Raw genomic sequence first — 27997 nt, forward strand, 5'->3', positions numbered from 1 at the left:
AATAAATGGACTTTGTGCTTTATAAACTGGGCTTATGGAGCACAGAGAGTTTATAGGAACTTCGGCCTTGGTTACAGCGTTACAGAACAGCTGAGCTGCTCTTTTGTTTAACTTGGACTGTTGTTTGTTGAATTCTGGATGTTCTTCAGTCCCAAGGCCTGCTATCCCAGGCATCTTGTAATTAAACTCAGAACACATGGTAGAGATGCACCATAACAGGAGAAATGATACTGAAATTCCATCTAGTGGGACACCTGTATTCCTGAGAGGCTCTTAAAGCGGGATCAGTATTTGCTTGGCTTCCCAAAAAGAAAGTTACAGCTTACCCAGGGTGTATGTAGGCACATCAGGCACCCATGGAGGTGTGTAGAATAGCCCAAGTTATTCTAATAAAATAGCGAAAGAAGAAGTTATTCTAAGAAAGTAGCGGGGTCACAGTGTGCTACCTGCTGATCCTTTATGTTTTGGCAGGTATGGTGGAGAAGTAGGATGAGGGAGAACTTGAAGGAGGATAATGAGATTTAGCCAGTCATTTGATTGAGTTTCTTTTATGTGAGTGCGTAAGACGTCTCTTGCAAATGAAGCATACTTTGCTTCATAGTTCACTTGGAAAAATGCATGAGAAACAAGAAGGGCGGAGCTAAGTTTGGCAGGGTTTCCTGAATGAAAATATGTAGATCACAGTACTAGAGAAAGAGGAGAGCTACTTCACACACCCTGCTTTTGCCAAGTTTGCTGGCTTCAGAAACCGCCTGGACAAACAAGTGAATGGGCAGGGTGAGTTTTCTGAGCATCCAATGAGGAGGAATACACAGTTGTTAGAGAACAAGGGGAAAACCTGTAGCTGCATGGCCTGTAATGCAAGGCTGTATCTTAGACAGAAGGCACAAAATGTAGATACTGTTTGAAAATATGGCAGTGAAATGAGAGTGGTGTGATGCTGATGTACAGATTGTTGCCACAGAGAAGGAAGGTAGGAAAAGGGCTTGCTATATTGTCATTGTGCTATATTTCAACCATTTTCCTTTGGTATTATGGCCTGGCGCTTTTGTTTAGTTGCTATGATTTTTTTTTGCATAAAATCTTGTTTTTCATGAACAGCTGTTTCCTTGGTCATCCTATGAAAGGCATATACGGTCTTTGTAAGACTGCTTCTCAAAGAGAAGCCTATGTTGTGTTGTTACCCGTCTCTACGCTTCTGGCCCTTCCCAGTAAGCTTTGGGCCTCTTAAGTTGGTTTTAGCCAAACTTAAAGGGAATTAGTTGTTTAGAAGGTATGAAGCTCATAACAATTTTACTAAAATTATCATTTGGGTAGAGAACAGAGATGTAAGTGTACTCGTGTCCTGAGGTAATATTGTAGTTCTATAGCTATTTTGCATGGCCAGGTAGACAAAGCGATGGAAACAGCACCAAAAGCAGAACTCAGGAAGCTCAGTCAATGCAGTTGAAGTACTTGAGTCCACAAACTATAGCTGTATGCTAGATTATGCTCAGACTTTGTTTAATAAATCAAATTACCCAAACTCACAATTGTCTGGAGAGGGGAGATGTGTAAGTGATAAGCTGAGTACTATAAACAGAGAACAGAAGAAGCGAATAACTTCTTGTGTTTGGGAAAACACAGAAGTAAGCATAGCCAAGTATTAATATTAGAAGGAAGCTCCCCCTCTTTCTCTTAATTGTCCTATCTACATAAAGACTTTGTAGAAGTATGTTCTATCTCTATCTTGCAGTTTGGGTTCGGGGTTGCTAGGGGAATGATGTGAGAATGTTTTTAGGCAATGGTTAATGATAACGTAACCTCTCTCAATAAAGCCTTGAGATTTCCATCTTTTTTTAAACCTGTCATGTTGATTAAGTTGGAAAGGCCACACCTTATTTTTCATTTAATTACAGCAAGATTTCTTTACGGTAGTCATGTTGTACAGTGACTTTTAAGCCATATCTTTAATTGCCTTGTTAAACTTAAGCTAATTCACATTTAAATAGATACTTCAATTGTAGAATATGTTTTTCCTTTTGTTCTTCAGGGCAAGCACTGACGTGGAGAAATAGCTCATTTGCAGGCAATGTAACAAAAATGTGACTGAGGACAGTGTTACCTTTTTAATGACTTGTGAAATGTGGGAAGTGTAGTCATGTTTTTGTTTTATTCTGATATTTGTGAAATTTGCCCTCAGTTCACATCTGGAGTCAAAGGAGCACCTCATTTTGACAGCTGCGACTCAGGGTAGCTGTAGTCAAATGATGAACCACAACAAGCATTGCATGTATGCTAGTCTGAAATGTAACAAACAGATTTAGCATTACGAAAACTTGCCAAAATGGAGCACATTACCTCATTGCCTTCAGTTGTAAATATCTGCAGTTACAAGCAAGTATCTTCAAGCCAGCCCTCAGCTGGCTCGCAGATGAATGGTAAAGGAGCAGAGGGAAGTGTGGATGGGTGGGACCGTGTCTTCCTTGAAAACAACTGGAGAGCATGACCTATTTTCTGTTCTTTGAAGCTGGGGCACCCAGAGGTATAAGCCTACTTTAAAGTGTTCTGTATGCGTTGTAGCTTTCATTTAAATATCTGTTCTGCAATGAAATGGCTTATTTTGTTTTCTTTCACTCCCACACAGTAATTAGACCATAGAAAAGTTGGCTAAACGTGACTTCCACTTAATATTGCTGCTATTAATAAAGCTGCGGTTGTCATTTTGTCAAATGTGCTGTATAATTGATGCTAATGAAGGACAAACACAGCTTTGGAAGTCAGCGTGGTAAATGTATACCTGTTGAAGTTGAGACGATGAATCACAAGATACTTATTTAATGCATGCAGCTTCTCTGAGCTGTTTGTCACAATCTCTGTGCACAATCTCCTTTGCTAACATACCTGGAAAAGGATATCTTCTACCACAGAATAAAATGCATCCCTGCTCCTAGCTGTCCTCACTTCTGCAATGATGCTACTGAAAGTCACCCTTCCTAAAACTTGTGGTGAGAACTGAGGCTTCTCAGTATATGTCCATTCAGACCTTCATTGTCTAGTAGGTCTGTGCTATTTCATGCTATAGTTTTGATGGAGTGAGGAAAAGAAGTGCTTCATGCAAAACCGCTTGCAGATGATACTTCAGTCTAATACCAAAACGCATTCAAGGTTGTGATTTAGTGATTCATAATGTTATAACATGATTGAGTTGTATCAAAATGAATCCTATCAATTTCAAGAGCTGCAAGCAAGCATTGCATCAGATATTGTTTTGATTTGCTGGCGCGTGGACTAACTATAATGCTTTACACTCAGGTTCTAGACTTCTGCTTTGAAACTGTAACCAAAATTTGCCCTGTGGGTTCTTGTACCTCAGGTCTATATGGAGCGCAGATTCTTTTTGTCTCTAATCTTAGGGAAAGGAAAGCATTACTTTCAGTGTTGTTCCTGTGGAGTTAATTCAAGTGTGAGTGTGTGAAACATGCTGTTAAAAATTCAGTGTTTTGTTCTTACTGGTAGCCAAATTAAAAACCCTTTAATAAGCTATCTGTGTAATTAGCTCACCTGCTGCTCTGTATATTTCATTTTGCGACGGTCTGAAAATGTCCACAAATGCAATTAGGTCGAACACCTTGTTGCTCCAAAATAATAGGTAAAGATAGATGGTGTGATGCTTTTGAAAGCATTACTGCTCCACTCCTCAAAATATATTGGTGACAGTGGGTTAAAAGTTGTTTTTCTGTGAATGTACGTGATTTATAGATGCAATCTGTGTTCATGAAGCTTTCAGGCTACCTCATCTCCTGTACCACGGCTTTCAGACTGGTGGATCTTGCTCCCTGCTGCAGTTAAATCATTGCTGAATGGTATTTCAGGCTTCTTCAGTTCATTACTTGTAGTCTTGAGGCTGGTTAATGAAGCTAGCTGAGGATATTGTAGAAAGAACACTGAAAGCCTGTTAATGAATTTGAGAATGATCTTGCTATAGTGGTGTAGCCTTTAGTCATTAAAGATCAGCGGGTAGTAAAGACTTGGGCTCAGGCTCCATTCTTTTTCATTGACCGGAGGGAGAAACAAGGAAGAGAGGAGCTGTGCTGAGGCCTTTGGGATGGTGAGACAGTTGTTTGTGTGTAGTTGAAAAGGGAACACAAATTGCATGTGGGACGTGTAATCTGGGATTCCCTGGTACACAGGAAGAAGACACCCTCAAAATGAATGTTTCTCAAAGTTGATTGAAACTGGGAATTAAATTATAATTTCTCGATGTGAAGGAATTATTTCAACTAAATAATTCACTTGATAATCTTGCCACTGACAAATATAATCTTTAAAATAAGATGGCAAAATATGTGGGTGAATTCTTTACTTTCTCTTATCACTGTCTACTTCTGTTCCCTCACTCTTACTTTTTCTAGGAGAACAACTTAATTCTTTCTGGCTGGTTCTCAAGAATATAAAGAGAAGAGGCCCTTCCAGTTTTGCTTTGTGCATGTGCTGTGAGGGAGACATCAGGGTTGGTCTGCTCTGCACAGTCATGTGTTAGACCATCTTTCTGCCAGTCTCACATGAGGCAAATTCCTTGCTGCTTACACTCTCTCTTCAGCTTGTATGCAACGCTGTCATCTTCATAGTTGTGGGGCCTTTGGTTTGTTTGTTCTAAGCAGTGCTTATTATCTCTGAGCACTCTTGGTGTATCCAAAGAACAGTACTCCTCAAGAGGGAATAGCTCAGTCCCACTGAAAGAATAGGATGCTGCTTCTCTATAAACATTTTCAAGGAAGTTGTGCACTGATTTCTAAACCACAAGGTGTTCCCTTCTAATAAAATATTGTTTGCATGTGGCATTTAGTTTTGAACCTGTCATGGGTGGGGGTCTCCTGTTTATTGGTGGGAAGCTGTGAGTCTTGTTCATCAGTCCCAGGGAAGAAGCTTTCAGTAAATGCTACTTAGCTTGTTTCCTGTAGCCAACTCTATTTGCAGTCATATTCAGCTGGAAGATGTTACTTTATTGTTCTACACCAGATATGGGTGGGTACGTCTGTCAGATGTCTCCCTGTCACCCCAGGGTAAGGCTGTGCTCTTCTAGATGTTTATAAAGTTATTTGGGAGTATCTGAACTGACTTGTTTGTACTTAATTGATTTTTTCTTTTCCTCTAAGCTGACCTTTGCTTGCACTAACTGTTGTTATGAACAGCATCCAACTAACAAGCCGTCCATCTGACCAGAGCCCCAGGTGGGACTGTAATAGGGAAGGGCAAGGAGCACAACTTGGCCATGATGCATAGAACGAGAAGCAGAGGCAAAAACAGCAAACTCTGAACAATTTTGATGACAGATCTTTGTGAATGAGGGTATATTGAATAGCATGCCAGTTGTTTGCTGTGGGAACCAGAAAGTTGCTGGAGTGCTTTGGTCAAAATTCTGCAGTGCATTACAGTTGAAGCAGAATTCTAGCCTTGATCCGATTAGCATACAACTTTCAGATGCCGTGAACCTGGTAAAAATCAGAACTGGTGTGAAATGAACATATTTATCTTTGCTCTAAGTGTTTTTCATGACTTGACGCTTGTGACAAGGGTAGATTTGCAAGTACCTGCTTGGACTGTGTGTTTTTAAGAGGAAAAGCCAATTGGAGTTTGTCAGTTCTCCTGTCTTCAGTGGAAGGAGCAGCCTTTGTGAGCTAGCTGTGAAGGCATAGCCAGGATGTGTGTGTGATACATATACGTATGTATAGAATGTTTTGTTTCCCTTCAAAAACTGAAAAAATGTCTGAAAGAGCAAGATCTGAGCCAAGTAGGACAGAGGGGAATGTAGGGAACTTAGCTAACTGCACAGCAAAAAGCATAGCTGAGGGGCTGCAGGCAAGGTGACAGAACAAAAGGTGTGGGGGAGAGAGCCAGGGGCTGCAGCTGTGGGCTGTCCAGTTTCAGATGCTTGGTTTCAACCAGAAATACCTGTCACTGGAAGCTGGTGACTAAAAGACAGAAGGAGAGGTGAAAGCTGAACTCAAGGGACAGGCTTTGGCTTTGTGCCTCTCCTCAGTAAATTAGCTTTCCATTCCTATTGCCCGTCACTGCTAAAATAAGATATTATGTGTAAGATGAACTCGTTTTGAACTTAAGGGATTGTGAAACCTCAAGTGAGTTTCTTCTCCCCACCCTTTCCTTTGGCTTTAGTGAGAAGTTCATTTGCTATTGGAGGTGAGGATTATTCTGCCTTCTCTATTGCAGAAAGATGATGTACATTTTGGACATCAGCTTTGGGTTGAGCAGCTTATTTGGGGCTGTCAGAAGAGACCGCAGTGCAAAAGTAAAGAAGCTGTTAATGGTACACGAGTTAACTGTCCGCAAATAAAGAACAAGAGACGGGCAAAGGAAAAACAAATGCTAGTAGAAAGGATTTATGGAGTTAGTTATGATTGGGAAGCAGAGGGAGGTGTACAGCCAAAGCTTATGTCTTTCTGGCTTATGTAAGCTTACCGCACAGTCCTGGTAACCAGACTAACTCTGGCTTGTTGTTGCTGTACCATTAATGGGCCATGTTTAGAAACCTGAAGGAGACAGTGATTCCAACATGCAAATCTTATGTTTCTAAAGTCTGCATGTTTTCAGCTTTAGTGACTGAGAGATCTGGGAGAGGATCCTACTGGTGCCAGCGGGGCATGCAGCTCTTCAGTCCTACACACCCGTCATCTTTGCTACAGAAGCTGACGCAGCAGGCAGCTGTTGGTGTTTCACCATTGCCATTTAGTCCATTTAAACGGTTTGCCCTTTAAGGAGAATAAGGGGAATGTTTCCCCTAAGCCTGGCCCATGTCAGAGATGCTTTGTTCAGACCACTTGCTGGTTTGCTGAGCGCTGTTGTCAAAATGGGAAGCATCAGCAGATATTTCATTATTAAATGATGACTCTCCTCAGTTTCTTTTTTAAAGGTGGACATTAGGAAAACAGATGACTAAAACCGATGTGCGCTGAATGCCAGGCTGTGCTCTGTGTGCTGACTGGGGGGGAAAGCTCTTGCTGGCTTGCTAAATTGAGATAATGCTCTGCATGGTGACGGGCAGAAAAACAATTAGAGCTGTCAGATTCTTTGCTGACGTGTGCGTTGTCACATGGGGAGACGGCTTGTTTGGTGCCAGTAAATCTGAACCGGTCAACTCTCAGCAAGATACGAAGTTAATTAATAAAGTTCCTTACAGTTGGGCTTTGGAATGTGAGGGCTGTTTATTTGTGAATACAGCTTAACCAGGAATAAACAACGCAGGTCCTTAGTGGGGCCTCCTAGGTGTTTTCTCAGTCACTGCTGTATTGCTGGCAGATTAAAGACTTTCTCCCGCACGTTTATTGGGGCATTTAGTTGGCTTTACCTGCCTGAAGAGATCCTGTGTTTCTGTGGACTCTGGTAGTGCTTGTGTGGACTGGAGTTTTCTTTGAAGTATGCCACTCTGGGTGGGAAAATGTTTATTTAAACTCTTGACCCGTTTGGGTTTTTTCAGGTGCTTACCAAGATCTCAGAAGAATGAACTTCTGTATGCACTGCTATTCTTAAAAGTTATCACATTTTCATTGATGAATTACACAATCATCTTTGAAATCTGGCCTAAACACTTGGACTTCTGTTTCTTTTGTTTTCTGAGTAATTCTGGACAGGGATTTTGGTGCGCTGCTGGATCTGCTTTACAGCACAGTTTAGTGCTTCTGCACTAAAACTTGTCGTGCTTTGACGTGTGTGGCTGCTGAATGTCACAGCTTGTCAGAGGACGATCAGGAGGGCTTCTGGACAATGCAACAATGTGGCCAGCAGTTGAGAGCGGGAGGTGGCTGTAGAAGGGAAATAAGCTTCCTGTTGTGGCTTGGGGGGCTGCACAGCGCATCGTTTTCATGCAGAAAGAGATGTCGACTTCATCAGGAGAAAGCAGTTCTGATTAGACTGCAGAATGACCTGGGTTAAGTGTTTGCCTCCAGGTGCGACCCTGTTAAATCCATCAGCATCATCAGATTCCATTTTCACTGTGTAACCCTTGCGTGCTCATTTTCATTAATGGCCTGCAAACAACTTTCCAATTTCTTGTATCCTATTCCTGTGTAGTCCATTTCTCTGGTACCTAACTCTTCAAAAATATTATTTATCTTCATTTCATTTTATCCATGTGAGGGATGACCTGATTGCATGAGCATCCTTTTCTTCATTATCATTGCTTATTTTTACTCCACCTGCTTAAATAACCCAGCAATCTCTTTAGTTTTCTTTTAAAAGTCACTGGTGTTGATGTCTTTTTGTTTATTTTAATTGCTATTTTTCATTTGGGAGGGTTTCGTTTATTTTTAGCAGACCGTTGTACTTGGAGTTGTTACTCTGAAAGTTTTGAAACTCAGTGGTTCTAGCTAGAAACTGTTGTGAGCCATGATCCTGTGGATCTGTTTATGCAGAAGAAAAGCAGAAGGAAAACCTAGGATAACGTTTGAGCCACTGTCTATCTTAACAGAACAAGCACCAGGCTGGCAGAGGTGGAAGCACTTAGGCAACATTTTTCCCACTGTACTTACTTCCTTGTTCTGGAGAGAGAAAGAAGCGATCCTTTTCTTCTTGCTTTCCTTCCTGAATTTTCCTGCATTGGTGCTGCATGCTGGTGCCAGAAAATTTCAGCTGCTTCTGTATGGAGAGCAAGGTTGGACTCTCAAGGACAGCTGTAATTAAAAATGTTTCCCCTGTGTTTTGCTGTGCCACCACCTGCTAGGAATTGCACCCTGGCACTGAAGACATCTCTAACTGGTCCTGTGAGGCATCAAGGCAATGTAGAAAGGATGGGGGCACTGTTTACTGGACACTGTGATGGGTTTACTTTGGAGATGTTCATTTGATGCTCTTTCCATTGGTGCTCCTTTTGTAGTAATTTAAAATCTTAGGAAACAAACTGTGATTAAACTTCTGATTAGCCTAACAGAACATCATGGGTAGAGATCACCAAAGCATGAGATGCTGGTTCTCTGTTACTAGGTTAAAGAAATGAGATTAGGGACTGTGGTCCTCTTCTACCCAATAGATGCTAACGTGAATTTATTCACTTTATAAGCTAGTATTGCCTCTTGATAAGCATCAGTTTGTTTTTTCCTTTCCTCTCTTCTAGCTCCTGAGAAAAGACCGCTGCATTATCGGTGCTGTAGCTGCAAGCATGACTTGACTGGGTTGCATTCATGGCTCTTGGATGATCTGGTGAACCATGGAGCTCAAAGTATGGGTGGATGGAGTGCAGAGAATTGTCTGTGGAGTCACCGAAGTCACAACATGTCAGGAAGTTGTAATAGCCCTTGCCCAGGCTATTGGTAAGTACCTCTGTCAGCTGGATACCTCAGGTTTGACTGAAGCTTTTTTATGAAGCTGATCTGAGGGCAGGTGGGGGTGCACTGAGTCCCAGAGGAGCATGAAATTGCAGAGCACAGTGGGATAACCTCATAGTGTCTTAGAAGGCACCATAAACTTGCAGCTTTTTATTTTTAATATTTAACCCACTGGAGAGGTTAGAAAAAAGAAAAGAAATGCCTTGAAAGCCATGCACTTCCTTACAGCACAAGTTTGTTCTGTGAATTATTACATGCTGCTGTTTGTCATTGTAAATATAGCCTGGACTAAGGAAAGTGCTGAACTGTCAGTGTTTTGAATACCAAGGATATAAAAAGCAGTGCAGAACAATTAGTTCTTTCACAAGCTAGTGATGTTAATTGAAATTATGCTCTTTGTAAGGGATTCGTAGCTATATTGGGCATAGCATAGATGAGTAAAATATGTGCTTCAATAGATTCATCCCCTTTGTACCATACTCCATGTGACTCCCTCCTAATGAAAGGGTAAGGTGAGGTCTGTTCAGTGTTAGCTATTTACTGAAGAGTTTGTACAAAAACAATGAAACAACCATCTTTCAAGCTCCAGTGTGAGAAAGATTTGTTAGTTCTGTCTTCAGTCTTCTCAGATCTTTATTGGTGGCTGAAAGCACGTTGAATAAGCATCAGCCTCATTCCTTCCATGTTTCCTGTGCTGGATCTCGTGCTTTGCTAGAATTTTGTCATCAGCTTTATGTACTATTTCAAGTTACTCATAAAACCTACATGTTACCTAAAATTAAATCAGTAATTCAAGGGCTGCCCTTCACATTTTTCAGTACTCCAGAGATTGTTTCAAGGTGATATTAGCAGTCTGACTCAGTTGCTAAATAATTACCTAAGAAAAACAACTTAGAGCCATGAATATCAACTAGCTATTCTACTTATAAGCATGAAGTCGGTTTGTCTGAATTTCTGTGATGTTTGCTTACTTAGATGGGTACTTCCGATCATCGTTTGCATATATTTTGATCTGATACAACAGAAGACTCACCTTTGTGTATTTTGTATCTTGTGGGGATTGAACGCAATGCTAGCCTGTGTATCTGAATGTAGCAAATATCTTTAAAAGTTTTACTTAAAACGTGTCAAAAGGTGCGATGTCTCCAAAATCATGTATCCAATGGAAGCTTTAAGAATGCTTTTACTGTTTGTATTAGTTGCAGACTTTCATTTGATGCCAGTAGGTTTACGAATTGCTTCTTTCCATGTCTTATTTTCTGCCTTTTTAATGACAGTTATGCGTGATTATTTTGTACTGATGATTAAGAAGTACTATTTATTTTTAAAAATGAAAGCTGTGCTTGTGGCAGACTTTTGTTTTTCCAGTTCTTTGACTTGTTTTCTGTACCTCTTCCATCCCGTTTCCTTTTCCTCCTTCCCCCAGAATGAAGAATGTCAGGCTTCCAATTCTAGACTGTTCTCTCATGCTTCCCCATGTTACTTCTTTGTTTTTCTTCTCCATCTTAAGTTATTGGCCTGAATTCTGAAAAGACTCCATCCATCTTGGAAACTGACACAGTTTTTGTCAATTCAGCAGACTTCCTTTCCTGTAACATGTCACTTGGGGCACGCGACTCTGTGTGTGGAGATAAAATTCAATTTCAGCCAGTGCCAAATTAAGACAATCCAAGGTCATACAACTTGGAAACTCTTTTATGAGGCAAATATCCTCTCTAGAAAACACCTAGAGCGACTGTGCTCCAGCTTCTCAGTGGGGCTGCTTGGACGTTAAACACCGATATAAATTACACCTCTGTGTCTTTGGCAGATAGGGTTTTCCCAACCCTCCTGTCAGGCCATTCATCAGAAAAGCAACCATATGTCTGCTCCTTTGACTTGGCTTTATGTACCAGCTTACCAGGAATAATTGTCACTCAGATTTGGATGGGAAGCTATTAAAATGTATCCTGTTAGCTCCCACCTGACATTTGATGGTGGAAAGTAGCCAGCCTCAGTTGGCTTCCTCCTTGGTTGGCTCTGATCTTATTTTCCACTTTGCAGTCTGGCTCCTTCGTCAGTCGCATAGCTCAGTAAGTCCCAGTATTATTTTGTCTGTTGGTCTGTCTGCAGAGTTTTTCAGATGCTCCTTTTGCTTTCTTACAAGATTTTCCTAAGTTCTCGATTAAACAATACAGCCCCCCGCCCCCCCTCCAGAAGTACAGTCTTCTCCACTGAACCTGGAATATGAACTATAAGAGTTATGTTATTTGTGTTGAAGTGCAGATTAGAAATTATAATTTAATATACAAATATAATAAACAAATTAGCTTATTTTACAGCCATACCCACTGAATAAAGAACAAAACAGAGGTACTTGTCAGTACTCTTTGAAAACAGCTTCTTCTTGTGGACAAACTAAATCTGGCTCCATTCTAGAAATTAGAAAAATAAACCTTTACAGTGTATTTTAAAAAGAGGGAAATGGAAAAAACGTGTATCACAGAATGATTAGTGTTTGAAAGATATCTCTGTAGATCGTCTGGTCCTTCCCACTGCCCAAAGCAGGGTCATGCAGAGCGGGTTGCCCAGGATCCTGTACAGTTGGGTTTTGAGTATGGCCAAGGATGGCAAATGGCAGCTCCACTACCTCTCCGGGAAACAGTGCCTGGCTTTGGATTTCCCTCATAGTAAGAGAGCTTGATTTTTTTTTTTTGGCAGAGAGGTTATGGGTGGATGCAAAGACAGGACGTTTTAGATGAACAAATATAGCAACTCATGCTGAGCTGTGCCCCCTTTACGAGATCCTGTCCCTTAGCCAAAGTGTAGCCTAATCCTTTGGCAGCTAATAGGAGTTCGGTCACTTAACTTGCCTGTGTAGTGCTCCTTGACCTTTTCCTTACAAATTGGTATCTGTCTCTATTATTTTTTTTCAGTGGAAATGCTGTATGCTTCTTCGTTGAGGTTGATGGATGCAATTCATGTTTCTGCTTTCTGTGTTACAATCTTCTTTCCCGTCTGTCCTTCTCTTTATCACTGAAGAACAGCAAATAATTTTACTCCAAATCTCTGTACAAATTAGTTTTTGAATTTCCATTTTTCTTGAAGCTAAAGGTTAAATCTCATTTTAATTAAAAAAAAAAATTTATCAAAGAATCATAGAATCACTTAGGTTGGAAAAGACCTCAAAGATCATCGAGTCCAACAGCAGCCTAACCATAGTACCCTAACTAACAAAATAACAAAACTCTAACAAAAAATTTATCAGAGAGAACTGTCTCTTTGTGATCTCAGCAAAGCTGTGTATCTATTTCATGTATATTTTAATGAAGGAGAGAATAACAGCAATCAGATGTAGTTTTAGATACTACAGTGTCTCAAATGTAGGTACTAGAAATGCCTTGGCTGAAGGGAGGTGCTCTGGAATTCTGTTCGAGCAAGACATAGGACTGTAAAGTTTCGAGTTTCCAGAGAATGAAATCACCTCCCAGTGCTGTCTCAAAGAGCACTCACTCAGTATTAACCTTCATGACTTTTATCCAGGACCACTGTATTTTTTTAAAGTTAAATTGCTTTCAAATTATGAAGTGAGATGAAAATTTGACCTTATAAAACAAGAGGAAAGATCATTCCCCCGTGAGGAACAAAGCCCTCTCCAGAATATAGAAATGTATGTACCACAGCACACAAAATGGAGAGTCACGAGTTTTGTTTAAGAAGTACTTTTGCCAGGAGAGATGAGCTAGATACTTTCTTATCATATCCACCACTATCTACTGTAAAAACATGCATTTGATAGCAAACTCTGCCTGTTTTTCCTGTGCATCCAGTGAAATTGTGGGCTAGTGTTGGCTGGTGATGTAAGCAAACATAGTTTAACAGCAGCAGCTTTTGCTGGTTCAGATCTTAGTAATAAAAATGTCCCGAAGGAGTGGGATGATAAATAGTCACAAATGCACGTATTCTTTTTCATCAGGAGCAGTGATCTTCCAGTTCCAGTTCTGTGATGCTTTCTTATGGTGTTTCTTATCATTTCCTTCTCCCTGGGAGACTGGAGTGTGCCTCCTGTAGCCAAAATGATGTTTGGTCCCTAGAAAGAATGGAGGAGTGAAGCTTGAATATCTAACCGGAGAGCAGTTTTGTTTTCTGTCCTCATAATTTTCAGTGCAAAATAATTAAAAAAAAGATGGCAGAGTTGCTTTGAGTAGCTCTGTGGGTTTTGGTTTTCAGGCTATCACACAATATCAGGAGAATAAGAGCAGAGCTTCACTGAACAAGAAGTACATATGTCTCTCCTCAAAACTAAACAAATGCAGCTGGCAACTTTTGGGGTTTTGGTGCAGTTGAGTGTTTTCCCTCAAAGATGAATGGCGTGAGTTGTTGAAAATAGAGTGCAGATTAGTTCATGCTGTGTTCGATGTGCGTTACGGCAGTGTAGGGCTCAGCCAGAGCTGCGTCTGGAAAAGTCACGCTGCTGCAGTGTCGTCTGCTTTCACATTCATCCCTTCTTCCAAATAATTTCTGCTCCAGCAGGTGCCAGCGCTGGCTGTCAGACACTTGGAGAGAAGAGAATCTGAGGTTAAACTGATTTACAGCAGTGAGGCTGAGGTGGATTTGAAAATGGGGACAGTATTTATTGTGTGCGCATTAAAGTTTTCAAACATCAGACTAATCATGAGAATAAACGTGGGTTATTTTGGACCCCCAGCATTTCATTCTCTACTGTTTCAAGTAGCGATAGAGGGGTAATAGGAAACACTAAATAGCTGCATGCAGCAAGGATGTCACGGTTCAATCATAGAAACCTTAGGGTTTTCTAGTTAAAATAGCAGTGCCCAAAGGCTGGGTGGCTCGGTGGGATGTTTTTCTGCCACCTCTGTTGATGGGGTCTGCCTGTGGAAAGTGACATGCCTGGCTGAGACCTGGACTGCTTTATCTGCCTCGCTGTGTCTTGCTGCTGGGCTGCTTCCCCAGCTCGGCCCTGCATTGCTTTACCTATTTAGGCAATGAGTCTGATGTGGGGGTATTACTGCAGACTGTTTGGATGAAAGGCAGCTGAAAGGATGCACTGCAAGTGCTTTGTTTTCTCAGGTTGCAATCAAAGCTGGTATATCTCTTTGAAGAGGAAGGTTAATAGTAAAAAAAAACCCATGGCTTCAGGCCTGATAAGGACATGTAAACACATTGCCAGCACAGCTGGCCTGGGTGAACCAAACAGACCGCCCTTGCAGTCATTAGATTTGAGCCTATCTCTTCCTGTGGGTATGTTTTTTCTGGCACTGCTTTGATTTTTATTGGCTTCCAAGGTATGGATAGCTATAAATGCAAGATATGATATGAGTTAAGAAATGGGAGTAACGCAAACTCTGCAATCTCCATTTTAATCATACTTGGGTATTTATGAGTTCTGAGGGAACAATAATGAATGAAATGTCAGTTTCATATTTGAGAGATGCTGAGCTGAAATTGTGTTGGGTTTACTAAAATTGACAGCAATTACTTTTCTATTGGCACTGTTAAAGATTCAGGAGCTTTTGCCCCTTCAGGGCTCAGGAGGCTGAGCAGAGATCTCTGCAGCTCCCTCTAAGGAGGTTGTGGTGAGGTTGGGGCCAGTCTCTCCTCCTTGGTAACAGTAATAGGATAAGAGGTAATGGTGTTAAGTTGTGCCAGCAGACATCTAGGTTGAACATAAGAAGTAATTTCTTCTCAGAAAGAGTGGTGAGGTATTAGAGCAGGCTGCCCATGGATGTGGAGAAGTCACCATCTTTGGAGGTGTTCAGGAAATGTGTGGATGTGGCACTGAGGGATGTGGCTTAGTGAGGACAGTGGTTATGGATTGATGGTTGGACTTCATGATCTTAGTGGTATTTTCCAACCCTAATGATTCTGTGATTGTATTTAACAGTATAGTGCCTGTCCCTGAAGTGCTTTGCGTGCAGAGCATCGTGCACTATGGGACAAAGAAAAGGGATGAATCATTTCTGTCCTGAAAAGCATTATTGATGGCCACTCAAGTTAGAGTCCTGCCAGAAGTGGTGCATGAGAAATACTGCAACTGCTACTTCCCTTTTAATTTCATTTTGATTTTTGGCAGCAGAAAGATCACTCGTGTACTCTTACAGCTGCAAAATACCAATGTCTATAGAGATGCCTTAAGTGAATAATAGTTATGTGTCCTACTATCTTTATGGTGTGTAATTAAAATGTCTACCCCTTGAGAGTCTAAAGAAAAAAAAAATTGCTCAATTACATTTTTCGTGTATTTCATTACCTTAATCACAGTTCATTTTAATGGAAACTGTGTTTAAATTACCAAATTAGCTCCATCCCAAAGTAAGACTGCATCTCTTGGGCTCATGGTGAGCGTTCAGATCCTCAATGTTTGACTGCAAAGGAGCAGCGGCTGACCCAGGATCCTGGCTGCAGGGGGCTCTTGGATGTCTCACTGAGCAAGTGATGGCCGTTAGCATTGGGAAGAGCTGCATTCAAACCACTGTGCACAGGATCACTGTATGCTGTCAGAGTTCCAGAGTCCACATTTCCTCTTTTGACCTCTTTCTCCCTTTTGAAATAAAAGGTTGTTTTGAAGGCATTTCTGTATTAACCTGAGGTAGGAGTGTGTGATTTGAGTCGCTTTAGGCGTAAACGTAACCTGTTAACTAACCATGTGTGCAGATGCAGGGTGCTGAATGTATGTATAGACATATTAAAGTTATAGCTTGCAAGCCACAGTATTGCATAGCAGACATGAATTCTTGATGCTTTTATTGAGGTGTTAATGCTATATAGTTCATGGCAGGCTCAGCGGAGTGGCTCAGGACATTCAGGAGAAGGAGCTGGCCAACTGAAAGGGCTAACGAATGGAGGAAAGCACAAAATACAGCTGACTGGGCTGAGTTTTCTGTATCATCCTCATTGGTACAATGGCTTGAAATAATCTGTTGTTCTGGTGAAGGAAAAAAAAGTGTTTTCTAAAGTGAAAGATCCACTAATGAGGCACGTACTTAGTGCTTTGGCAGCTCCTTGAATTGATTGTTTCACTGCTTATCTAACTGTACCTGAAGATATTTCATGAACCACATGGAATAAAATGTGCTAACTATACAGCTTCATTAGACTTCACAGATTGCTCATATTAAAAAACTTCATTTTTTAATATAAAATCTGTGTGAGTGAAGGACTGAGTTCTGCAGGGTGCTGGATAAGCATAAGTTAGTTCAGAGAGCGTTTGGACAACAAATGAGAAGCAGCAACACGTGGGCATTGAGCTGTTCTTTGCCAGCCATCAGAGCAGCCTGCACTCTCCTTGTCAGTGGTAGCACATCACAAACAGCAGTTTGTTATAAGGATGTCTGTGCTATTAAATGTGCTGTCATTAGTTTTGAATCAGCTCACTCGCCCTTTAATTTGTGAATGAATCTCTTCTAATGCAAGCGAACGTCACAGCTGTGGGTGTGCAGGTATTGTTGAGCCGCATCATAAATAGCCTGGATGCAGTAATCTTAGGTAATGATCTCAGCCCAGGACAGCTTTGTTTTAGACTGGTGCTGCACTCCAGGTGTGGCTGCTGAACTGCGTAAATATTATTTGTACAAAATACTTTCCTTTATGTGGCTCTTGAGCACCGAGTTCATTATTTAGGACCGCATGTTGATTTGGAACCTTAATCTAAATTGGAAAGTTCTTGGCAAGCGCTTTGCTTAATTCTTTATTTCATTTCAGGCTGAAATTGTTAGCTTTATTCCCTTCCCCCTTCTCTTTTTTCCTCCCGTTTCTTTTAAGTAATGCATTTAATAGCACAGTGAATAGAGCTCGCATGCTGATCACTCCATGAGTGGTACTCCTGTTTACAATTTTAAGACTTCTTTGAACCTGGCTGCCTCTGACACAGCAGCATTAGTAGCATTACCATCATTACAAGATGAAAGCTGAAAGCTTTTAAGCTTAACAAAATAGAGTGGTAAAATAACAACCTTTGTCCTGGGTTCCGTAGTGTGCTTTTACTTCATTTTTCTTCTCCTGGATTTTATTGTTAGCGTGCTGTGGTGAGCAGCACTGCCTTTGTTCTTCTTCTAACAACACCGCTGCCTGCTGCACACTGTAAGTCTTTGTGGATCAATGAACAGTGCTGTGGGCCAGCAAAAATCTGTTGAGTTTGTATCCTGGCATAGTGAACTTGTTTTTGAAGTACACTATTGCAGTCAACTTTTCAGCCTATTCCTGAGCGTTGGTCAAGTGCGTTACTACGCTGAACGACTTTGATTTTCCCCAGTACTTACTTGGGATCGTGTGTTTATAAGGCGCTATGGGGTTGGATGCAGTTTTTCTGCTGCTTGCTGTGTTTTGCTGACTTCTATCTGTTAAACCTTCATGCACTCTTGAAGCCCTCACTCCTAAGTGGGTGGACTCGGCCGCTGAGGTCTCCTGCACGCCCAGCAGCCGAAGCAGCCCATCTCCCCCACCTCACAGCTGCACAAACGACCCTAATTTTAAGGGCTTATTTGCTGATGTAAATTACCACTTAAATAGTGATGAGTCACGGAAGCGGACGTATGTATAGCATTAAAATAGATACCGATGTTTTTAAGGTTCGTGGTAATGGCGGAACCGCTGAGAAGTCTATCGGGATAACGCAGGCTTTAAAACCGGTTGGCTTTTCTTGCCTTATCCGAGCTCCGGATAAGGCCGGGGCTCGGCCTTATCCAGCGGCGCCCCCTGGCGCTCGGTGACGGCTGTTTTTTTGTCCCTTAGGGCGCACCGGGCGCTACACCCTGATCGAGAAGTGGCGAGACACCGAGCGGCACCTGGCACCGCACGAGAACCCCATCGTGTCGCTCAACAAGTGGGGGCAATACGCCAGCGACGTGCAGCTCATCCTGCGCCGAACCGGGCCTTCCCTGAGCGAGCGACCCACCTCGGACAGCGTGGCTCGCATCCCCGAGAGGACGTTGTACCGGCAGAGCCTGCCGCCACTGGCCAAGCTGCGGCCACAGAATGACAAGGCCATGAAGAGGAGGGAACCCAAGAGGAAGTCCCTGACCTTCACCGGAGGGGCCAAAGGGCTGATGGACATCTTTGGGAAAAGTAAGGAGTCCGAGTTCAAGCAGAAGGTGCTCAACAACTGCAAAACCACGGCGGACGAGCTGAAGAAACTGATTCACCTCCAGACGGAGAAACTGCAGTGCATTGAGAAGCAGCTGGAGTCCAACGAGGCCGAGATCCGGTACTGGGAGCAGAAGTACAATGCCAGCCTGGAGGAGGAGATCCTCAAGCTGGAGCAGAAGATCAAGAGAAACGAAGTGGAGATCGAAGAGGAGGAGTTCTGGGAAAACGAGCTGCAGATCGAGCAGGAGAATGAGAAGCAGCTGAAGGAGCAGCTGCAGGAGATGAGGCAGCGCATCCTGGAGTGCGAGGGCAAGCTGAAGGACTACATGTCCCAGATCCACAACATGGAGAGCGGCCTCGAGGCAGAGAAGTTGCACCGGGAGGTGCAGGAATCCCAAGTCAACGAGGAAGAGGTCAAAGAAAAGATCGAGAAAGTGAAAGGTGAAATCGATATTCAGGGCCAGCAGAGTCTGAGGTTGGAAAATGGCATCAAAGCTGTGGAGAGATCTCTGGGCCAAGCTACCAAGCGGTTACAGGTAAGAGCAACCTTATTAAACATTTAACTAAAGAACAGTCAAAGATGTAATTGTTATGAAGTTTGGAGGTGACCAAAAAAGCAAAAGAAACTCACAGTGGTGAACTTGAATAAAAGGAAGAAAATGTTCCTCCCACTTTCAGATTGCTCTTCAGATTTCTCTCGAAGAGCAGGTAATTAGAATTGCACCTATTGCACGCAGCCTCTCCTTATTCCTGTGCAGGCTCCATTTCTTTCCCATCAGTTACAGCTTTAGTTTGCCACCACTCACTGGCTGCCTGCTGATTTCTGAGATATCATTCAGAGCATATCTCTGCCGTGCAGCAGAGCGTGACGGAGAAACACCAGTGCTAATATCAGTTGGGCTCACTGAGGGCAGTGTGGTCACATCCGTGGCAGTACATCTGGCCCTTTGCCCTGCGTAGAGGGAGTGCTGCTCTGCCACGGGTCTGGGATTTAATGCTCAAAAATATCTGCTGCACTAACAATAGCACATGCAGGGCTGGCAGAGGAAGGTTGTACTGCAGATGCTAAACAGGACCCTAGCACTCTCAGCCAAACTCACATTTGTCTTCAACACCTGTTGGTCTGGGGTCAGATGTCTTAAGGATTTAGGTCCTGGCTCTTGGCAGCTGGGTGCCTCGTACAGTTAAATTTTAGGGGAATCAGCACCATCACACCTCTTCCGAAACTGCAGTTTTGATTCTTTCTGGGTCTTTCTGCTTCTAAAGGTAGTGAATTAAAAAGAACAGTTTAAAAGCAGCATCTGGGTAAATGGATGCAGAGTTGAGATAGCTGCTGTCTGTCAGGGCCATTGTTTTAAAGAACAGCATCTCCCTTCTCCTGTCTGACTTGCTGGTAGTCAGGATTTCATTTTCTCTCTGCCTCAAGCAGCTGCGGCATGTGACACAAGAGAATCCAGTCTCTGCTTCCTTGCAAAAGTTAACCATGTCTCTTGCAACTGAATAGAGCATGAAGTAATAAATATATACGGAGATCCAGCTGCTAGCGGAGAGGTGAGGGAGAAACTGTGACTTTGGGGATCCGGTTTAACCCTGGATTTCACTGCACTGTGCAGGGTAGGACTAGGCACTGCCCATCCAATAGACATCCTCAGTAACTCCTACTGAGGCTGTGCTTAAGTTCAAACTCTTGCTTCATTTTTTTTCCACAGTTGAGGGTTTTACTTTCTGCAGGTTTCTTTTACTTTTTGCAGGTTTCTGCAAGTTCAGGTCTTTCAGACTTGTTCTAGAGCTGAAAGTGCAGTGGTCTGGAAGATCAGCTTCAAAATAAAATAGCTCCCAAAATGATGTGATAGAGTTGAGAACGGAGGAATAGTTTCTCGTATGAATAAGAGCTGTGCTATCTGGGACTGTTCATACAAAAGATCCACAGAACTGTGCCTCCCCTGTTCTTGTGAGTTCGCATCAACCTCTGCTTATGCAAGATAATTAAGGAGGGGAAGGTTGACTCACCCTCCATGTCTCACCAAAACGAGAACATAGGGACACTCACAAAATGGAAGTGCCCATGGATGTGCTGCCTGGGTAGCTCACCCATTGCTTGTGGGGCCAAATAGGCAGAGCCCCTCCTGTCTGTTGAGGAGCCTTGCTGGCAGACAGCTGAGGAGGTGGAGAAAAATGATATTCCAAGGCTGTCATTCTATCATCTGTTGGAGCTGTAGGTACTATATTCATGTCAGAGTCACAGAACATGGAGAAGACGCCTTAATGTTCATCTTTTGTACTTGTGGAGGGTTGGTGAACTAGCCTGCATTACACCTCAGCATACAAAACACATGCAGAGTGGGACAGGTCTATCCATAAGAATTTAGACTCTAGGTAGAAAATGCAAATAACAGGAAGAGAAAGGAAATACTCTTTTGGGAACAGAAGAACTAAATGAGCTGCCCAAGTCATGCCCGACACTTCTGGCAGAGGTAGAACTTCTCATTCCAAAGTCAGTGAAAATAGACCACCAGTAAATTACTAATAGTGAGTGATGACTTGCCTTCTAAATTACAAGAGTAGAATACCTTTCAACTCTTTCGTTTGCATTTGATTTAAAAAATAAGATATTTCCTCATTGAAAGGGGGAGCAGCATTTTGTCCAGTTCCAAGTAGAGTCCTTAAGTGCTGTTTTATGCCTGCTTCTGCTCAGCAAATGTTTTCTCTTTCCTTGCAGGACAGGGAACAAGAACTAGAGCAACTGACAAAGGAGCTGCGACAGGTCAACCTCCAACAGTTCATCCAGCAAACAGGAACGAAGGTCACAGTGCTGCCAGCAGACCCTGTTGAAGTGGAGGCCCCACCTGTGGAGCTCGAGAGAGGTGCAGCACCCAGAATGGTTTGCATGGGAGGGAGGAGGGGATAGCAGTATGTGTACCCGCTGCATTAACACCAGCATTTGCACATCAAGTGAATGCTGTGCTAGCGAAGAAGCTAGCGAAATACTGAGAGTATGGTGTCAAATATTTCTCTTAATCCCAATGGGTTAGCAGGCTATAAATAAAGCAGTGTATTAGTAACTTCTCTCTCACTGTGGCACAAGCAGAAACTTTGTTGCTGTCCCTCAGCCTCTGCTGTGTTATGTTTTATTCCATGGTTACGTTTTATTCCCTGATCTACTTGCATGGACACCTTTGTTGCAGCATTTTTTTCAGCCATCAACTTTCAAACCAAATGCATAGGGTAGGGAGGTGGGGAGGGAAGACAGGGTAACCAGGCCTTAAACATCAGTACTTGAAGAGTGTGAAGTTTGTCATTTCAGTGGGCAGAAAGCTTGGAGTTATATATAGGTACAAGTTCTTTCTGCACACTACTGCATGAATGCATTGCATGTCTCTATGTGTGTGTTCCTCGTGGGAGAGTAATGATCCTGAGTAGCTCTCTGTTTTGAAATGAGCAGGGAGTGTGCATCTCAGATCTCATCGCTTCCAATTGAGGCATTTGAATTATTTCTTGTATGTAGAACTATTTTTGTTCTTCTAAGCTGCACTAACTCTGCCAGTGAGCAGGAAGGGAGGTGTTCTGTGACATTACCTTTGGTGATGACTTTTCTAACTGCCCTCTTTCTTGTGCAGAGCCGACATTTCAGTCGGGGTCACTGAAGCGCCCTGCATCATCGAGGCAGCTCCCCAGTAACCTTCGGATTCTGCAGAATCCCCTGTCGTCTGGTTTTAACCCGGAGGGCATTTATGTATGACACTGTATACCTCTAGGAGAGGACCTAGCAAGGTACCCTGGACAAGATACACTTCTCTTTTGTTCTGCCAATGATCAACGGAAAAAGTTTTTTCTTTTTCTTTTGTTAAGCCACCCTATTTTTTGTCTTCTTCCTCCACCACACTACTTGGAGCCATACCTTGTGCACTGAAGCTGAAGAGACAGAGGGACTGTCTCGATTCAGAATTGGCAGTGGTGCAGTTGCTGTCACACACCTAGAGCGCAAAACCAAATGGAGGTTTTTTGCCACTTCAGAAGCGTTTGGGAAAGTATTATTCCATGTATAGGCATAAATAAAAGACTGAGGGTGAAGGAAACCGTGTATGCAACTGATCTGAGGTTTAATTTATTCCTTTTAATCAATGGACGTGTGAATGTTGACCTTTTATATTTTTTATTTTTTAACTTGTGAATAATCATGTCTGGTTGTACATCAGTCTGACAAGGTGACTTTAACGTGCATGTTCAGACATCCACCATTTGATCGAGTGCAACAACTTGCAATGCGGGGAGTTGTGTGCTGAACCTCTAAAATGGTTTCTCACCACTGACTTGGTTCGTTTCTGTTGTGGGTCATTTGTCATGTTCCATCGGTTGCTACCTTTTAAAGTTGGAAAAGTGAGTTTGTGGGATTTACTTGCTGTTGAATCTGCCTTGAGCAAAGCACCTAGTGTTCAAAAGACTGATGGAATTTAAACCTTAGCTTGGTAAGAATATTTCCAGTATACGATTGAGGATGCACTAGTTAGATGATATTTTATTATATAGAATGTATATTTGAAATATTTTGCCACATTGTATATGCCTTTTGAGAAAAGAACAATGTAAGAAGTTGTCTTCGTATATCTTACCAAAAGAGAGTAAGAGGCTTTCACTGTGTGTGATTTTGTACTTTATTTCTGCCAATAGCCATTACAGTGTTCTTGTTTTGCAGTAATCATGCTGTAGGAGGGGAACAAAACAAAACAACACAAATGAGCACCCTCTCCCAGCCTTCCAGAGTTCACCCAGGTTTTGTGGAGGGAAGAGGCCTGGCAGAGTCCTGTGAGGTTGATAGCAGAACTTCTGCTGACTGGAGTGGAGCTAGGCCAATTTCATACCAGGTCCCCAGTGTAAGATGGTAGACTCCAACCCCTCTGAAAACATACTTCTGCTCAGTCATTTACAGAACATGAAGTATTGCAAACAGAAAATTAAAACATCTGGTAGGTGTTGGTTTTTTTTGTTTTTTTTTTTTTTTACAAAAACGAAACAAACACCAAACTAGCAGAGAAGTAACATGTTAATCTAACGCAGTCAAAGTGAGGTTTAGACAAAATGGCCACCAAGTAGCATGCTGGGTGTGGGTCTTGAAATTGGATTGACAGCATGCATACCAAGTTTGTAGAGTGAGTTATTGGCATCAGTGGGACACCTGATATACGTTAGGAGGCTACAGCCTCATGGATGAGATGGAGAATGGATGGGCCTTACCCGGTTGTGTTTGGATTTCCTGTTCTAACAGCAGCTCAAACCATCATCCACACATTTGAGGTCACCATGACGTGAGTGAGAGGGTGTCACAGTGCTGTCATGGGTGTAGTTAATATTTAGGTCCCTAGAGTACAAAAACAAAGAGGAACCATAGAGTTCAGTCAGTGGCAAAATGACAAAACTCCCAATATCTTTGGTAGGGTCAGGATTTTACCACTGGTAGGAAGCTCCAAGCTTTTCAGCCATTGAAAATGTTGAACTCCTAGCATCCTCTTGTGTTGATTTGCTGATGTGAAGATAGATGTTAATTTCAATTTCCCTTTTTTTTTTTTTTTTTTTAAGAAAAGGAGCTTCCTGGTCTTACCGACAAACAGGAGCTTTATCAGATATAGTAGAAGATGAAGGACTCTTGAGTGGTCAATGCATTTTTTATTTTCCACTTATTAATGGCATCATATATTCTAAAAACGCTGCTGTAGTTAGACTAACAGCAACAGATGAGGCTGTGAACATCTAAAGAACCTTTCCAAATGGACTCTGAATTTTTACTGTTTAAATTATCAGGTCTTCTTTTTCCCTTGTGAGTGAGCTGGAAAATGAGATGTTCCTACCCAAGGAACCTTCGCAGTGCTCACAATTTTACTGTTAGTTTATCACAATTCTGTGCTCATGTTTACTGTGCCCATAACTTTGTATTGAAAAGAGAATGTGTATATAGATATACATATATATATATATATATTAAAAAAAAAAAAGTAAAATATACATAGTTTCAGGACAATATCTGTCCAAGGTACTTGAGCATATATGCCTTACATTCTGGGTTCAATTTACAGGAAAAAGTCCTTCTCCAGTGAATATCTTGCATCTTCAGCACCTCCTCTTGACACTAGAGAGCTGAGGCACTCAGCACCTTGCAAAGTCTGGCCCAAATTATGCTGCATAGGAACGGGGGGAAACACAAGGAAAAGCCTGTTGCAATCTTAGCCTCGTACTGAGATGAGGCAGTTTAAGGTAGATGAGCTTACATACGACTTACTTCATGTTTTTTGTCAGACTTCAGGTGACTGGCCCATTCCCCACAGATACCAGTTTGAGCTGAACTGAGCTCTTGGGGCATAAAAATCACCCTCTTTCTCTGTGAGGTTATTCCTGAGGTTAGAGGGAGGAGGAAAGGGATTGAGAAGAAGAGGAAGAGCAGCTTTGGAGGGCTTGAGTTATGGTTTCCTCACAGAACCAAGGAAGGGTTTTCCCATTTAAGTTAAAAAGTAAAAAATAAAAGAATGGCACCTGCTGATTGCATCAGCTGTTTGACTGGAGTGCCAGCCTAGTGCTGTCTCCAAGATAGCCGCAGCATCACCACGGGGACCCTCCTTTTCAGGGCTTTAGCGTATGTTGGGGTGGTCTAGAAAATGTTTACAGCTGTGCAAAGGAGAGGCTTTTGTGTCTGAACCTGCCATTTGTGAGACGGTGACAAATCTGCATCTCCCTCCCTCCGTATTCCTGTTGCTTATTGAATTTCAGCCAGGTTAAAGTTTTGTAGCACTTTCACCCTGTCTGTAAATAAACCAAAAAGAAACGGCATGCCATCACATCAAATGTGAATCGAACAATGTGTTACGGTTATAAAATTGCCTCACATTACGGCGCTGAGAGTTTTGCTTGTGGTCGATTACAGAACCTCACTCTTTTTTCAGAAATGTAGAAAAATTCATTTCCAGAAGTGTTTCAAACCTCCTCATGGGGCATTAGCAGAAGAGAAGTTACACATACTCATTCTAACGAGTGCCAGATTATGTACTGGCCAGCATGATAATTAGTTTTGTTTGCGTTAAATAGTTGAATACGTAAGCACTGTTCCAGTGCACAGGGAATTTATATGGAGAACTCCTGAAGTTTATTACTAATGGAAATCAACTGTTACCTCTGCAATCCACGAGGATACAGTTTATTTTTGGTGGCAATGCTATGTTGTTGGGGGAAGGGGGAGTGACTGACTGACGAGCCAGTAGGGTAAATGCCGAGGTAAACGTTCTGGGTGCCCAAGCAACGGAGAAATGCAAATCCCACTTTGAAAAGTGAGCTAGGAACCTGCCTCCCATTATACTTCCGTGGGACTTAGGTTCCCAAGTGCCTGAATTGCTTCTGAAAATGCTATGTTAGCTTTGTGATTACTTGTTTTTATAAACCCTAGCAAGCTGGAAGGAAGTTCTTCAGCAAGAGAACTACCACTAGCATTAGCAATATGCAAACATGCTTTCATTGTGAGGTAAGAGGGAAAAGATCTTTTAGTGAAGTTAGTCTCCTCTTGGGGCAATAATTGCCTTCTTTTTAGCTTGAAGAGTATATTTTAGTGAACTGGGATCATATGAGTATGAACAAAAAACAGATCTCATAATTTTTAGTGGGTTATCTTGAAGCATATAAATTCCTGATGTGCATTAACTTGAGTGAATTGGGCCTTAATGATCCGTGTAAATACCAAAACTGTATTCAGATATTTTTTTCCAGGAAAAAATCCTTAGTGGTCTGTACTGTATCAAAATTGATAAGTGTCAAAGTGTTACTTTATATTACACTTCTCTTTTTTTTTTTTACCGAACATTGAAACATGCATGTTTGTTTGCTACAGTATTTTAATGTTTTGGATGAAGGCCATCAGTTGTATGGAGATGACAAAACAATCACTCTATTTATTCAGTATTGCTGCTTAAAGTTTTCAAAATAAAGCTTTCAATGCCAATATAGTGACTGATTGAAAGCTGTTTGAGCTCGCTCTTCAGCTGGGTTTTTTTTTTTTTTGGTTGATTTCTTTTGTTTTTCATGTTTATAGAAAGCTAAAGAACTGAAACTTGGTATATGAGCTGTTCTACCAGCAAGGAATTATTGCAATAATCTTGTGGGGTGGCTGGGTGTATGTGTGCAGTATATACGGGAATACGTGCATGCAGTGAATGCTTTGAGTAAATGGACTGCTGAAGAATGTTCAAATCCTTTGCAGTGTTGCGAGCAACTTCCAGGTGCGACCAAATACTGTTTTAACACTTCGTACCATTGTGCAATGCTTAGGAGGGACAGAACGAGTAGAGGTGGTCTTAAAGGATAAATTCAGAGTCCTTTGGACCAAATAGGGTTTAAGCACAGATGTGTTTCTGAATTGGGCCTAAAATCATGTTCTGATAGAGAAGTCTTTTCCGTTGCAGCAAGGATGCTTCATTTCAAGCGTGTTCGGTACCTCTGAAAATGCAAGCGGTTCCCAGATGGATCAAGCACGTCCACTACATCTAGTGCAAAGGGTATCAAAATGCAGAGGACACGCACGCTTGTGAATACGGCCACCTGGTGAAGCTACTCACTGGGGGCTCAGACTGGAAGATGAGAGTTGCTGAAGCTTTAACATTGAGAAGCAATGCCAACTAACTGTGAAAACACAAACGAGCATTTTCTTACTGCTCTGCTTCAATGCAAGATAAAAATCTGTACAATATGTAACTATATTTTGTCATTTAAAATGCTTCTATTTTTTGATTATTCTCATGAATGGTTGACGAGAGATATTGGATATGCTCCCATACAATAAATTCCCCTCTGAAACTTTGGGTCTTTACCGTTCATGGTTTGCTGGAATTGCACTGTACCTTTTGCATACATCTCATCTACAGCTGAACTCTGTCCATCAGAGAACACGGTCTTCTGTGTGTCTGGAGCTCAAATGCTTTCAGAAATGGCCTTGTGTTGAGTGTGACACTGGCTGCTCCCAAATGACAGTTTACCTGGGGGCAGGGGACACGTGCCTGGTCAGTGTGGGCCTCTACCAGAAAGTGTGCACATACTGTATTTTCAATGCAAATACAGCCAAGAAATTGAAGGGATGATGGAGCTTGTTTGTACCTGAAGAACTGCCGCTAAGATTCATATTGATCCCCCGGTAACAGGAAGGGTCTGCAACTCAGAGAAAATGTAACTTGTAAAGCAGGGAGGCAGGGGTTGTTAGATGATGATCAGTGAGGGGAACTGAATATACAGAACCTTCAAAGAAAAACACACAAGATGCATATGCTTCAGCAGGAGGAAATAGAGCTTTGAACAGAAAGCTGAAGGCTTGATTCAGGTTTAATTCCTGTGCTGAAGACAGCAGGGCACATGAAGATCACTTGAGTTCGTTGTTGTTGATCAGGTGAACTTGCCACAGCCAGGGAACAGTGATTTCAGCTATCCAAATACAGTCCTTAGGCTAATGTCCTAACAAATCTCTTTTCCTAAACCAACTGAAGCTTAGTCCTGTTAGTTGTGAAGATAAACGAGCTAACCGTAGTAGTGCTGTTGACAGACAGAGGAGGTCATGAGCTTCACTGAAGCCCTTG

The 27997-nt window shown here is 42.1% G+C and overlaps 1 protein-coding gene across 3 annotated transcripts in view; it reads left to right on the top strand.

Annotated features, from left to right (window-relative positions):
- The window catches only part of RASSF8 (Ras association domain family member 8), a 76686-nt gene extending 49459 nt beyond the window's left edge, over window positions 1-27227 (top strand). For all 3 annotated transcript variants that reach the window (XM_015869035.2, XM_015869044.2, XM_015869054.2), the window contains 4 exons: window positions 9107-9302; window positions 18048-18937; window positions 21121-21265; window positions 22019-27227. In XM_015869035.2, the coding sequence (XP_015724521.1) occupies window positions 9200-9302; window positions 18048-18937; window positions 21121-21265; window positions 22019-22140 (1260 nt within the window). In that variant the 5' untranslated portion in view covers window positions 9107-9199 and the 3' untranslated portion in view covers window positions 22141-27227. The remainder of the gene's footprint in view (window positions 1-9106; window positions 9303-18047; window positions 18938-21120; window positions 21266-22018) is intronic.
- The last annotated feature ends 770 nt before the right edge of the window (window positions 27228-27997 follow it).

The sequence above is a fragment of the Coturnix japonica genome, chromosome 1 (genome assembly GCF_001577835.2).
Source record: "Coturnix japonica isolate 7356 chromosome 1, Coturnix japonica 2.1, whole genome shotgun sequence".
Classification (NCBI taxonomy): domain Eukaryota; kingdom Metazoa; phylum Chordata; class Aves; order Galliformes; family Phasianidae; genus Coturnix; species Coturnix japonica.